The 15,278-nt window shown below is 31.0% G+C and overlaps 1 protein-coding gene across 1 annotated transcript in view; it reads right to left on the bottom strand.

Moving 5' to 3' along the window:
- LOC106459035 (serine/threonine-protein kinase MRCK alpha-like) overlaps positions 1-15,278 on the bottom strand; it is a 135,974-nt gene that overhangs the window by 15,972 nt on the left and 104,724 nt on the right. The window contains exons 34-38 of the mRNA XM_013918606.2: positions 13,936-14,016; positions 10,505-10,677; positions 8,807-8,972; positions 2,482-2,589; positions 1,129-1,209 (exon numbers count right to left, since the gene is read on the bottom strand). Of these exons, the coding sequence (XP_013774060.1) occupies positions 1,129-1,209; positions 2,482-2,589; positions 8,807-8,972; positions 10,505-10,677; positions 13,936-14,016 (609 nt within the window). The remainder of the gene's footprint in view (positions 1-1,128; positions 1,210-2,481; positions 2,590-8,806; positions 8,973-10,504; positions 10,678-13,935; positions 14,017-15,278) is intronic.

Below are 15,278 nucleotides of genomic sequence, written 5' to 3'. Positions count from 1 at the left end.
ATATATATATATATATATAATGTGTAAGAACTACATATACTTCAAGTTCATCACAGTAAACCTGAAACTTTATTTAAAATGTTAACGACAGTCAGAGTATTAAGTAATAAGAGTTCATCAAGGGTTCCATTCACAGAATCATTTACACCAACAACTGAGTACAATGAGTATTCAATCACTTGAAAATCAGTATAAAAAATTAGGTACCTCACAGAAATATAAAAATACATGTAGAAGGTAGTTTATTGATACATTACTATAAGTGAAAAATTAAATTACAACACTAAACCAGGATATATATATAATTACACACAAGGAATTATAATAGTAGCCTGAATGAATAACTACACATGTGAGAGATGATATCAGTAACCTGAACACACTGCTAAATAAGAGATATTAAAATAGTATTTGTTTTGTTGTAGTACAAAACTAGACAAGCTATTTATGCTCTGCCTACTGTGGGTATTAAAACCCCATTTTTAGCATTATATACATTATAGCTCTCACACCACCAATAAGCCACTAGGGGGTTTAAAAGAGTAACCAGAATACATTACTGTAACTAATAAAACTAACATACATACATTATTACAAGAAGAAATTATATCAATTACATGAATATCGTATAACAAGAAAGACAGTAGCCAAAAGAGAAAAACTACAATAATAACCTAAATATAAATTACTAAAGATGAGAAATTACAATACCATGAAACATTGGTGTAAAATTATAAGTGCTAGAACAGAACTTCAATCCATTATTTTTCCACTGAACCTACTATTAATGAACTGTGAAATAAGTTTTCTAGTATATGTTATCTTGGTCTCACCAATCCAAAATATGTAACATAATAAATAACTTCTATAATTAAAGGCTAATTTTAAGAGATAACAAGAAAATGTTAGTACAAAAAAAAGAAGTAAAAGCATTTTGTGATATGATTTTTTTAATTTTGATTTAGTGTGTATTCAGGTAATCAGTTTCTGAAAATCATTCCAATAAAGTACATTATATAAGGTGAACACAATTGAATTTCTGTAAATGTGTACATACATGTGATTTGTGTCCTAAGCCAATATTAAGGAATTATAATAAAAAAATACACACTATATTTCATCACTTACTGACTGCTGTGGGGCTTGCAGTAAACATGAGTTCTTTTTCTCTGGATTTTTCTCCATCTTTGTTAACATAAACTCCAAGTTCTGTAAGTCATAAAATATATTTTTTAAAGTATTCCCAGGTAACATGAAAAGCTATCATATATCTTCTCAGGTTCTTAAGCCAAAACAAAAACTCAAGCCTTTTACTACCAAAAATAAAGATTTTATAAAGCCAACACCATGTCACAAAAATCAGTAATACTTCAGGAGTTCATTTGGGATTAAATATGTATCAGCATTAGTTACAACAGTGCATACATTAAAATATTATGATAACACTTGTTGACCTAGAAACAGGCAAATATCACATCATCAATTTGCACTGAACTAATCAATACACACAATCCCAACAATAATTCATACCAACTCAAACATCCAGATGTAATGATGGAATTTATTAAAACTGTTAACTCAAACATCTACATGAAATGACAGAATTAGTTAAAATTGAAACCAGTCAGATACCAAGCTGTCAAGTCTAATTCATGTTAACTCAAACAAACAGATGACATAACAGCAGAATTACTTAAGACTGAATCAGTCAGGTATCAAGTTCCCATTATGTCCATTGGTGCAATAAGAGTTCAGCTTCAAACCAGGTTTACACTCTTCCAATGAAGTTATCTTAAAAAAAATATTTCTGACCATATTTTCATTTTGAAGGGAAAAACCTAAAATGTTAGATTTATATTAAAATTTAATTTTACTTACAATTTAAATTAAAAACATGGATTGACTATTCAAAAATAAAACAAACTTGAGATTTTTTTCATTTGTAAAGAAATCTAACATTCCAAACCTAATGTTTTTTCTTGAAATATGAAAATATCAAGAAGAAACTAAATTTCATCCAAGGGAAAAAGAATAAATAAAAATGAGAAAATTTCATGAAAAAACAACAATGTAGACAAGTGTTAAAAAATTTCAAAATTTACTAAAATAGTAAATTCCAAAACTTCAGTTGTCCAAAAAATAGTTTATGTGTTTGTATATCACAAAAACATTTGAAAACTTAAAATAAGATGAGTAATGTTTTTAGTGGTATTATAAATCTGTGTGAAGAATAACCAATAAATACATTATAAATTACACAGATATTAAAATGTCAACAACTGACCATAATAAATCAACTTACATAAAGTTTCAAGCTATTGATTTCACTCCACGGGACTATTATCATACTTCCCACAAAATGAGCCATAAATAGTAAAAAACATAATAAACACAGCAAGACAGTGGATCGGCAGCTATAGGAGCATTCATTTTATATATTATTACATTTAAGCCAATTAAGAAATAAAAACAAAAACTTACGGCTAAAGACTAGAAGGTACTCATTGCTTGGAAGTTCTACTGACAACAAGGCATCCATAGGACTGTGACGAAGAAAGGCAAACTCTATACTGTCCAGTGGAATCATACCTAATATCAAATAGCAGAGATAATTGTTAAAATAACATTTGTATACTACCTTTATGTTTTCAACTTCTGTTTACAAAGTTTTAAGAGACTATGTGATAAGCATTACTATGTTGTTTATCCACAACTATACATTCAGTTTTGTGTCTGTTAGCTTTCATATACACATTCAGTTAGTGATTGACTCAAGTCATTAGAATTAAACTTTTAGTAGACATTCACAGTTGTGTACCTACAACAGTAGTTCTACAGAAAAAGGCTAACATAATATAAAATAGTTTTTGTTTTCTGAAGAACGTGAAATTCAATTTGAGATTTTTTTGTGTCCATTTATGACTGTTTCTGTCTTGTACTCTCAAAAACATACCAGATTGCTACACAAACCACAAATCCTTTTTTCCTAGACGTTTCTTTACAGCTTTGGTTGGTACTTAAAACACTGTTGTGATATTTTATATAAAAGTATTTTTATAATGACATTCAGAAGTATATTACTGCTCATATGATGTAGATAGTAACTGAATGAACACTTTTTAAGTAACACAAAATTATAGTTTTTTTAAAAGTGATACTTTGCTCACCATGATTATTGCAGAGATGAGGATGGACAGTGAGGCAAGGCAAGAGGTGAGTGTTTAGTTAATATTTTACTTTAAAATGACCTCATCTCTTAGATCACTAAATCGTCAATTCCCAACAATGAATGGGAAGTATACAAAATGGCACAGACCCTGCACACAACAACTAATACAAACACTTAAAGCTGGATACCAAAAATTAGCTTTAAAACAGAACCTCTCACCCTGCATTATTATATAATACTGATTTCACAAATTACCCAGTATCATAAACAGCTGAAGACGGGTCTGAACAACAGCTTAGGAAATAATCTTACTGATTATTTGCTTTGTCAAAAAAAAACTTCATTGTTGGATCTATGGGTTAAAGTATGTACAATGACCTTATTTCTCCAAAACTTTATACTGTCCATAACCACAGTCATCAAGTAACCTCATAATTTGAGATTACACTACAAATGGGACTTCTGATAATTGAACTGGGAACTTCATATCCCAATATGTATGATTCTCCATGAGCCATATTCATAGAATGAAATCTTCATTGTCTTGGTGTATAACGAGAACAATGAAAAAACAAAATTCAAACTCATGGATCATTAAACAAGTGACAGTTATACTAAGGGTAGAGAAGATCATGAAATTAAAAAACAAATAAAACATGACCTAATTTACTAACAAAACTCCAAACATTAGTTAAAGCATATAGTATACAAATACCTAGTAAGATAAAGATCTCTTTCCTTTCACCAAAAATGTTCCTAAGTTCATAACTTTTCTATATGTGTAAAAAACAAGGTGTAGTATACTCAGGCCGAAACAACTATCCTGACAGCAACAGGATAGGTCTGCTGAATAACATGAGGTTTAACAAAGTACCTAGTAGAGTAGTTCTAAATATCTCTGAATAACTGATATCATGAAAATATACTAAAAGATTGGACACAATGTAAAATACAAATCTTTATTAAATAACACAAACACAGTGTGTATGCTTGCTAATACTCTGGACTGTCATTTCTTACTGGATTTAAGCCAACTAATTATTAAAAATACTATATTACAATAAAATGGTAGAAAATACATAATATTCTTATACATCGCTCTTCCTCCTCCTTTTGCTTCAGGCTTGCCCTCAAGCTAACATTAATTTTAACTTTAATAAATGTATACAGGCACACTGGTCAAGGACTACAGTAACTTCCTTTTGCTCTTGTAAACACTTACATGCAACCCTTTAATACAGATTCAGCATACACTACATCTGTATTAAATCCATTACCTACCAAGTATTTCAAATGAAACTTTTTCTCACAAGTATTAATGATGGTAACAGTTGCGCCGTATTTTCATGTAATGCCTTACAGGTCAGTAATCACAGTTAACCTCGTATCACAGTCCTAAATTCCAGATCAAACCGTTATTTCCATTCACATGTTGCTTAATAGTTGTTTTCTTTGTGTAATTGATCCAGTTGTGCTACACAACATTCTTGAATGGCTTTACATGCTGTTCAGACACATGTGTAAGACCTCATACATACTTAGCTATACACATAAAATTGCCATATATATGTATCATCTTTACAGGTTGTCACACACACATATAACTTAAAAAAGATTGCCACCAGTTCTAGCACAAATTACTTTGGTAACATTATCAGGTTACACCATAAGGCCATGTCTCGATAACTGCTGTATCGTAATGTAACCTATGAGCCAATAAATTCAATACATTTTTCTTTTCTGACATCACAAGATAATCACCACCTTAATTCAGCTAAAATTCTCATAAATCAGGATTAGCATTCTTGCTACTGCTACAGTATATGTCAAAATACACTCATAAGAAACACAACTCCCTCCCTGCAATGAAGAAGTAATATGATCTTCAAATGTATGGGTAAAGATACAGAGGACTATGAAGTATGCTATGTAGAACTCCTGTCAATCAGCTAGATCAGGTGAGTGATTCTCAAAAAACTTCTCAACATTTTAGCATAGAAAATCACTGGTTTGTTTTGTTTTGAATTTCGTGCAAAACTACACGAGGGCTATCTGCGCTAGCCATCACTAATTTAGCAGTGTAAGACTAGAGGGAAGGCAGCTAGTCATCACCACCCACCACCAACTCTTGGGCTACTCTTTTACCAACAAATAGTGGGATTGACCATCACATTATAATGCCCCCACGGCTGATAGGGCGAGCATGTTTGGTGGAACGAGGATTCGAACCTGTGAACCTCAGATTGAGAGTCGAGAGAAAATCACTGAATAACTAGGAAAGCAAGAGTTGCAACAGCCTTTCAACTGAGTTTTTTAATTCCCAGATATCACCTACACTATTGATGTACTAGGTATTACATCTAGTGGCACCAGTCATCCTAAATTGTGTTAATTTGAGCAGCTATCACTCAATATGCTATGGATATCTGTCTTAGTAAAACTCTGCTCAACAGCTAGGAATGTAAAGGTTTAAAGCCCTTTTGGTTCAGCTTATCTCACAATCAACAAACCATCCTAACTGCAGAAATTGAGTGGTAATCATATAATGTAGTGCATACATCATACCTTACAATACCACTTGATAGTTCAAAAGCAAGGAATGCTACTTCTTCAATCATTAGCTTTTCAACCAAACTACCATCCTAGATACTCATAACCCAAATAATCCAGTTGTTATATTCTGCCTAGCTCTGACTGCTATATTAATACTTGAATGCATTCATTGACAAAATCCATTAGAGCAGCTGTTTTTTTTTATCATTATGAATTGTGAACATGATTCAACCATTTGTAGCATAATTTAGTGCATAAAAGAGAAGTCACAAATAAATGTTTGTAAACATAGTCAATGGAGCAGTCAGGTGACTAATGTGTACTGTATATATGTTTGATCTTTATGATTTAAATAATGAATGACACAGAAGTGTGGGAAAACAGTACAGCAACGGTGACCTTACTAATGTTCTGTCAAACTGTTATAATTTGGATGAAGAAAAATTTCAAGAATGTTTTGATGACAAGTTTGTGCTTTTGTCTTTTAACTTTTGATATCTGCTGTGGCAGGCAAAAATAGACTTTTAAGCTAATAAAACATTTCAATCTGAAAAAAAAATCCATTCATCTGATTTTAGAAAGTTAACAAATATAAACTGCACTTTTTTTTTCCAATTTATCATTTGTTGAAATGTTCTAGTGTCTTGTTCCAGTAGCAATATTTTCAGCTGCAGTGTGAAATCAAAGATATTTCATTAACACTATATGTAAAATAGTTCATTTTTATTTTTGTTTTAGAACAAGGTACCTGTAATTTTCCTTTTTAAAAGGTATTCTGCTAAAAGTTTTACAATAACATGATGTATATCAGAGTCTACATCAGTATAATGAGACCTACATCAATACAGCATGACCTAAACAGGTATAGCAAGACATATATCAGTATAGAAAGTCTGACATCAATATAGCAAAAACAGATCATTATAACGAGACCTATATCAACACATCAAGTTGTACATCCGTAACATGATGTATATCAGAGTCTACATCAGTATAATGAGACCTACATCAATACAGCATGACCTAAACAGGTATAGCAAGACATATATCAGTATAGAAAGTCTGACATCAATATAGCAAAAACAGATCATTATAACGAGACCTATATCAACACATCAAGTTGTACATCCGTATGGATGGTCCTAGATCAATATAGCAAGACATGCATCAATATGATGAGGAGTATTGAGAGAGCTTCTTTGGCAATCTGAATAGAAATGCCTTTGTCTTTTTGGCATTCTGTAGCAAATGTTTCATAACTTTTTTTTTATACTTGGTCAAACACAAGAATGGTGACAGTTTCATATTTCATAAATCAATACATTTCTGCAAATGCAAGTAACTCTTAAATTTTCCATATCCTGTTAGAAATACAATGAACATATCTTTACAGTCTACTACAGATTCAGCAGCAAGTTTCTGTTTATCTGTGAATTTAAAGTTGTATTTCTCTTCTAAGATATTAAATATGAATGTGTTCACTATTGTTATTATTTTAACTGGAGCTGAGGTTCAAAATTAGCAAAAGTTGCTTACATGCTAAATACTGACATCAGACCCTGCTCACCCTGATGCATTTGTGTCACTGACTACATTCAAGCCCTTTTATGGTACAAAGGGCACTGAATTATTCAAGTTAAACTGCTCACTAATTGAATAGTTATAATAAAATCTTTCATTCACATGACTGTCCCATCTTTGTGATGATAAAGTTTAATTCCAGTTGAATCAATCTGTAGGCTGTCAGCAACAGTTTGACCGACTGTCAAAACAGCTTCTCACCTCCAGATCCAGTAGTTAACTGATTTGACTTGTCCTGAATGACCAGCTCTTAATTTTAAATCTTCTGGATTGAAGTGGGATCAAACAGTGCTCTTGTACTGATCTGATTTCTGGTCAGTCTAGTTTACATGAACTTCATCAGTAATGTACAGATGCAGCTGGTCAACACGTACTATGCATGTTTTTTGACTGCCCTAACTACTATGTTAATGAAGCTACTCATCAGAGCACAAGAAGAGGTCCTGTCCAATTGGAGCTGAGTGACTTCTGTGCTGTTGGCATGCACCAAAGCCACACCCAATCTTCATTGTCATACATTCACTCCTTCACTGTCTTACCATAGCACTTCTTCTGTCATGGAGGTCTTTCCTAGCTGTTAACTTACAAACTAGCACACATCAATTAACATAAACCTTAACCAATCCACACATTCTTGTAAAAGTTGTAGGAAGTCCATTCTAGAGGGAGGACAATACATCACATCTACAGGGAGCAAGACTTCCTGCACAAACATGAAGATCATTTGTAAGCCTGTTAAACTTCTACTCAGTTGTGTGACATGTCATCATGACATACATGTTTTCATCCCTGTCAATCTGGTTGGGATTAACAAACTTTGCAAGCAAATTCCTGACAGTCTTTATTGCTTGCTGTACTAAACCATCAGACTGGGGGTGATAAGGCAAAATGTGCATCTTCATCAAACCCACCAGCTTACACAACTCACACAGTTGGCTGTTGAAACTAGCTCTTCAGGTGCTTTGAATCAAGCTATCCAGTGACCCACATCAGTCATAGACTGTGCAAACATTGTAAAAAATGAATAAGCACTGGCCTACTTTTTGATTCACATATAACAATACAATTTAAAGGCAAGGACTTAAATGTTAGTAAGATGACCTTTTCACAACAGACTAGTGAATTCCAGTTAGTGCAATATGATCACCATGTAGTCTGATTGGCTGGGTACAGATGTCAAAAATAAAATCAGAAACTGTAGAAGTCAGAATCTGGTTAACTGCATGATACAGCACATTAAAACACAGATTCAGTTTTATTAAAAAAGTAGCAAGCTCTCTTTACCCTTTCTTGGCATGAGCAGTTATTACAAAGTAGAAGTAAAATAAGTTTAATATTAAAATATAGTCTGAAATTTAACTAAAAATGTAACATACAATATCATTAAAAAAACTCTAAAGTTATGAAAACTATGAACAACTTAACCTTAAATAAATGGCTTAATGCATTTGTAATAAATAATGAATTTTGATTTTTCACTAACAATTATTTATTACCACTTACATGTTGGGCCACTGTCATCTTCCAGTGAATACAGGTAGAAATTACATGAAACACCCACACAGATTTTTTCACCAAACACATCCAAGCACTGTGGTTGACCAGGGAGTTGAATTTCTTTATACTTCTGATGGCGAACCTTCATACGAGTTATCTCATAAATAGTCAGCTACAAGAAGAAATATACTGTAAGTATAATAACTTTATAAGTTTTTTTTTTAATGACAATAAAGTGCACTGAAGTTATACATTTTAAATTAATTATTTAACAGTTAAGGGTATTCCATCCATTTGATTTCTTTCTTTTACCATTTAAGTAATCCTTAGGTGTGTAAAATCACTTTAAATAGTGAATATTAAGTAAAATCAGTTATTGTAGTTCAACCTACATAACATGGTTCATTTGTTCTGCAAATACAATTCCCCCTTTTAAATAGTCATAATTAATTACCCCCAAACATGAAATACAATTACTTCAATACATATAGAAATGAAATTCACTTATTAAAAAGTATTTGTAGTTCATCAAAGATAAATATAATATCCAACAAATTACTGAGAAAAGCATTCAGAACATTATTAGTCACAATTCAAAACATACAAACAATAAATTCATACAACAATAACATGCTCATAAATAATCAGCAGTAAATGAAAGATTTGTGAAACTTAACAGATGACAACCTGCAACAACAAAAATTCAGGAACTAAAACATTTGGAGTTAATTATATTTGGATCAATTGAAAATATGTTGAATTAATCAATATATATTTCACTAAGAATTACATACATACATTATATCCACAAGTGAGTATTAAAACCAAATTGGTTGTACATAAAATTCACACAGCACACAGGATTGTGAAGAATTATATAAATGTACATTATATCAACAAGTGAAAGAACTAAAACCAAACTGGGTGTACATAAAATTCACACAGCACACAGGATTGTGAAGAATTATATAAATGTACATTATATCAACAAGTGAAAGCACTAAAACCAAATTGGGTGTACATAAAATTCACAAAGCACATGGGATTGTAAAGAATTATATATGTACATTATATATACAGGTGAAAGTATTAAAACCAAATTGGGTGTATATAAAATCCACACAGAATATCAAATTGTATACACAGTATCTACAGATTAAATCAACTAGGTATTTAAAGATCATCTACTTCTTTAGCTGTGGATATAAGATCCACACAGTAGAACAACTGAGCAAAATGAAATCTACAATAGTTCAACTACGTATACAAGTTTGTACAATACATCAACTGCATATATACCATGTAAACAAATATTGGCAATGTTGATAAAATATGATTTATGCACATATAATCTATATAAACCATCTGCTGTGTATATAAAACAATTATAGTGCATCTACTTTGTATAACTAATCCATATAACACGGATGTTCTTCACAAATAGAGCAATTTAAAATAAATGTAACACCTGCCTCTTGATAATATTAACAAGAATCTAACAAGAACCATAACAATACCAATCTCTTGATGGTAACAGTAAATGTAGCAAGAATCATAATGATACCCATCTCTTGATCGTAAAAGTAAAGGTATAAGAAGCATAACAGTACCAGTCTCTTGATGGTAACAATAAATGTAACAAGAATCATAACAATACCCATCTCTTGATCATAACAGTAAATGTCGTAAGAAGCATAATAATACCTGTCTCTTTACAGCTACAGTAAAATAATAGTGTAGTCCAGTAGCTCCATCTACTCCTTCTAGACTGGATACACAGAAAGTCACACATCCTTTAGTGTCAGGCACTTTAATCCATTCAACTTCATGACCATCAAGAGCTCCCACAGGGATTAGTCGCAGTTGTCGTTGCTTGGCTGTACACATTAATAAAACAATTGGTGCTGAAAAGCCTTATAAAGCTCACTAAAGATCTAGATACACCTTTATAAGATAAAGCAGCTGTAAAATTTTTATATTGTGAAAGATTTTATGAACGAAATGTCCTTTCTATTTATGCCTATCAAGTTTTAAAGGATACAGTTGAATGCACAGAAAAAGAAGTGAAAAAACCACAGAGTATGATTTTTTTAAACTAAAAGCCAAAGCCAACATTAGTATCCACAATGTATTGTGATGGCTGCAGCTGTCAACAACATCCATGACAGTGTTAGCTGAATCAAAAACTTGAAATTGCATCACTCAAGTCACATTAATGTATCAGAAAATCTCATGTTTGGAAGTTATTTTTATTTTTAATGCTGTTGTAGTTCAATCAATCAAAAGACTATATAAAATGGCTTTGCGAATGGAATTTCGTTAAAATCCAGTAGAAACGTGGTTTGTTCCTATGCCTCTCTCTCAATATTCGATATGATTAGTGGCTGTTACTTATGCCAGGTATAATTGTAAGCTACTATAGCACATAAAATCGATACATAATGGATCATTTTTATGCTGTGTGCCCATAATTTCTTTTTAAAATCACTTGCACATAGGATAACAGTGATATAAGATACAGTAAAATTTTTGGCATTAGATTAAGTAAACATATATATATGAAATTTTCCCCAACAGTATCTAATTTCACCATTACAAGCTATTTCCCTATGATAGCCAATGATAAACTGTTCTTTTAACCTTATCACCACGGGTATCCTTTATTGCGCACGACACGAGGTTTTAGTGCCTTACATTCAAAATTTTAGTAAACTACTTTCTGTTTATGTTAAACCAATTATTATAGCATAAAATCTTAGTAAACTACTTTCTGTTTATGTTAAACCAATTATTATAGCATAAAATCTTAGCTAATAATCCATATTTTAATAGTATACAAGTTTTAAGTTCTTAATTCTACAAGGCAATACAAAAAAAATCCTGAATTTCCCCTAGTGTGACATTTTGTCTAGGCATCTTCTCTATTTTATCACCACCCTTCCAAAAAGTATGAAATTAAACGTAAATTACTCACTATAAAATTGTCATTGCTCAGACAAACCATAATTTTTGTAGTCTTCAATTTGGTTTGGTTACAGAGCTTTCAAATAGAAAATAAGACTCCTCCTGCCACATCCTCTCTTTCAGGATTTGTTAATAATTCTCTCTTATGTTTAATTATATATTACTTATAACCAACAGAAATCCAAGGTTTTTATCTATCAAATAATGTATTGTATAATGCTGTGTTCTGAAGAGATAATCATCAATTTCACTCAGAGTACAAGCTCCATTCTCACGGGAAAGCTAACGCCTAGCTTGGATGAACTTGTAACAGCTCTTGTCACATAGTTAGAAATCCAGAAAAAATTTTGAGAGTTATGCAAAATTGTATACTTTTTGCATGTTATTAGTTTATGTTCTTTGGTGCATTATTTAACTAAATAAAAATTATTTAGTGCATTACTACCATTAGTATAAAAAAAGTGGGGTCAAGTGTCATCAACAATCAACAGCAAGAAAAAAAAGAAGATTGGGTAAGTACTTTATTTCTTGTTTTTCAAGTTTATTCTTTATTTATTATTATTATTATTATTATACAAGTAACTAAAATGTAAAAATAGGGTTATTTTTAGGTTAGTTAAGATTAGGTAAAATAAATAATAATAATAATAATATAATAAAAATGTTTCACAAGGCACACACAGAGCAGCTCATAGTAGCCAGTGAGTAATGTAATTCAATAGCATAACATAAGCGGCATTTTTCCCGAGTGATTTACAACTTATGATGGTGCAGAGAACAGTTAGACATAGTTCAAAGGGCAATAAAACAATAAAATTTAATTATAAATAGTTGTATACTGTTACCAGCTTAAAGCTACTTAGGATAAACTGTAGTTTCATGTTACAATTTGAAGTCATTCTAGAAAGAAAAGGAGGATAATTTATATTTTTTTTTGGTAGTTATGAAATTGGTTAAATTCACCAATTCCGTTTTGAGATAGGGTAGCAAAAATAACAGATAAACTATAAAGTTTTACTGAAAAAAACGTTTGAAATGCATTTAGAAGGTTTTAGGGATTACACAAAAGAAATGAGATTTTTTAATTGAGGAAAAGTACTTTTAATCTTAACATAAAAATCACTTTGTACATGGACTATTCAAAACAAATACTCAATATATTCATGGACAAATCTTTATTTTAGTTTATTAAAAATACTTCACTAAAAAATATGATTTTTTGTATGTGAAAGACTTAAAATGTTAACTGAAAGACTGCCAGATTTTGTGAAGATATACACAATATATTGAAAGTTAGAAGTATTAAATCTATAGACTTTAAATGAGTACAAAGAAGTCATGTCATTGGTCAAATTGACTGAGCCCGTGTTGAGAGTTAAAGTGTACTCACCTAAAAATACTTTATAAATAATAAAATCCAATATGTTTGTTTTCATTAGCTCTTGATGAGAGTACTCATTCTAATAAAAGACTTGTTCATTGTGTCTAATACAAATTGTCCATACAAAAGTCTTCATATTTTTCTTTCATATTTGATATTTTCCCGATAAAAATGCGCTTCCTGTACAATATGTTTGCAACAATTTTTTTTTTTGTAATCATTTGAACAGGTCTTTATTAACTTTTTTTTTGATTATGTATCAGTTTCATATGTATTTGAATCTTGTTCTTCCATGGACTCATTTAATAGTTTTTCTTTTACTTCCAGCTTTTCTCTAGTTTGATGAGAGCATATGATCTACCAATAATCATCATTTCTTGCATTCCCTCTGAAAGATTTTTTATACTTTTGACATTTTGCTAATATAATGTACACAGCAGAGTTTGACCTATAAAAGTTTCTTCTTCCATGTATTGATTGGCAGATTTCCTGCAGCTCCAATTTTTCTACAGTATAATGTAGGTACCTACCTCACTTTGACATATAAATGGTTCTTCTATGTGTTTATCTAGAAGATTTTTTTTCCATTTCTGACTTGTACTTCATGTTTAAAAGATGGCTGTCAGCAATTTTTCTATAAAAATATTTCCAAAAATCTTGTTACAACTTACTAATTCATAAAGGCACTGAATATAAACGCTTCTTTTGGGAGAAAACAATCAACCTCTTTCTTTTTGCTAATTTCTACAACTGATGGACAAACAACATATATTTTTCTCCAAAAACTTACCTGTGATGACTATTAATAACTGCTCATTCTCAATGTATTCTATCTGAGATACCTTCTTCCCATCACCAATCTTTGCCATTTCTGTAAATAAAGTGTAAAGTATATGTATATTACTTTGGAAATATCATACCAACAAAACAAATTATGTGTGTAAAGAATGAGAGGCAATACATTTTTATCCCAATGACACTAAAAAAGAAAAAAAGCAACAGTCTAGCTATAGTACATAGTGAAGATGATCTGAGGCTAAGAAACTTTAAATTAGTACTCATGCATTAGGAGCTACTTGTATTAGTTTTTCAGCAGATTAGTTACATTGCATCAAAATTTTACATGAGAAATAATGTATTCAACACTAAAAACTATACATGTAAGTCTTAAAAACACAACAGGCATAAAAATATAAGTTGGATTAGAGTTAAAAAAATTAACAAATGTAAACACAATACCACTTCTTCTACTCAGTATATAGCTACTTGTTTATTCTGTAATTGCTATAAAGCTATCTGCCACCATTTCTAATTTTGAATTACTGACCAGCCAGTCAGAAGCACCCTACCACATGCATTAAAGTGTGCAGGGAATATTTTGTGATATAGCATGGATATGAACCCAGCTTGCAAGTTCTGAAATCCACAGCTCGACCACCCTAAGAACACAATTAGCCTTCCAATAAATGTTTATACTTAATAAAAGGAAAAGTGATTAACCCTTCCATTATGGGCTGAGTGGAATTCACCCAGCTCATAACCATGAAAGTATCCATAAGAGTAATTATACTATGGTTTTTGATAATGTACGCACATCTTTACAAAATTTTGCAGGCTATTGATAAACATTACAAGGTTCTCGTACACAAAATATCAGGTTTTTAAATTGAGTATTAAGATTTTTTAATTAAAGATTTTCTCATAAACCTTTTTCTTTAAGAATGTTGACTGTCCAACATGCAAAGCAATTTTGATTTTAAGATTAAAAATACTTATGCATTCAAAAATTTTCAAATTTCACATGCAAAACCTTTATAAGCTACAGATAATTATTGTATTTTTTGTAGAAAAAAATTGTACATTATATTTGTTATTTTCACTACTGTATTTCTGTATCTGTTGGTTTGATAGACTTTGTAACACTAATAAAAATTAGGAAAAAAATATAAATTATGCTTTTTTCGTTCTTGAATGACTACAAATTATAACACAAAAACATAAATTTTTTTCTAAGTAGCTTAAATCTCATAACATTATACATTTATGTATATTTATTATTTTTATTATACTGCCTTCCAGCCATGCCTGGCTAACAATACAGAAGTTACAATGACGCAGTGCACGTACACTCGT

The sequence above is a fragment of the Limulus polyphemus genome, unplaced genomic scaffold (genome assembly GCF_000517525.1).
Source record: "Limulus polyphemus unplaced genomic scaffold, Limulus_polyphemus-2.1.2 Scaffold549, whole genome shotgun sequence".
Taxonomy (NCBI): domain Eukaryota; kingdom Metazoa; phylum Arthropoda; class Merostomata; order Xiphosura; family Limulidae; genus Limulus; species Limulus polyphemus.
The sequence above is the reverse complement of the archived record's forward strand: the minus strand, read 5'-3'. Positions and strand labels throughout refer to the sequence as shown.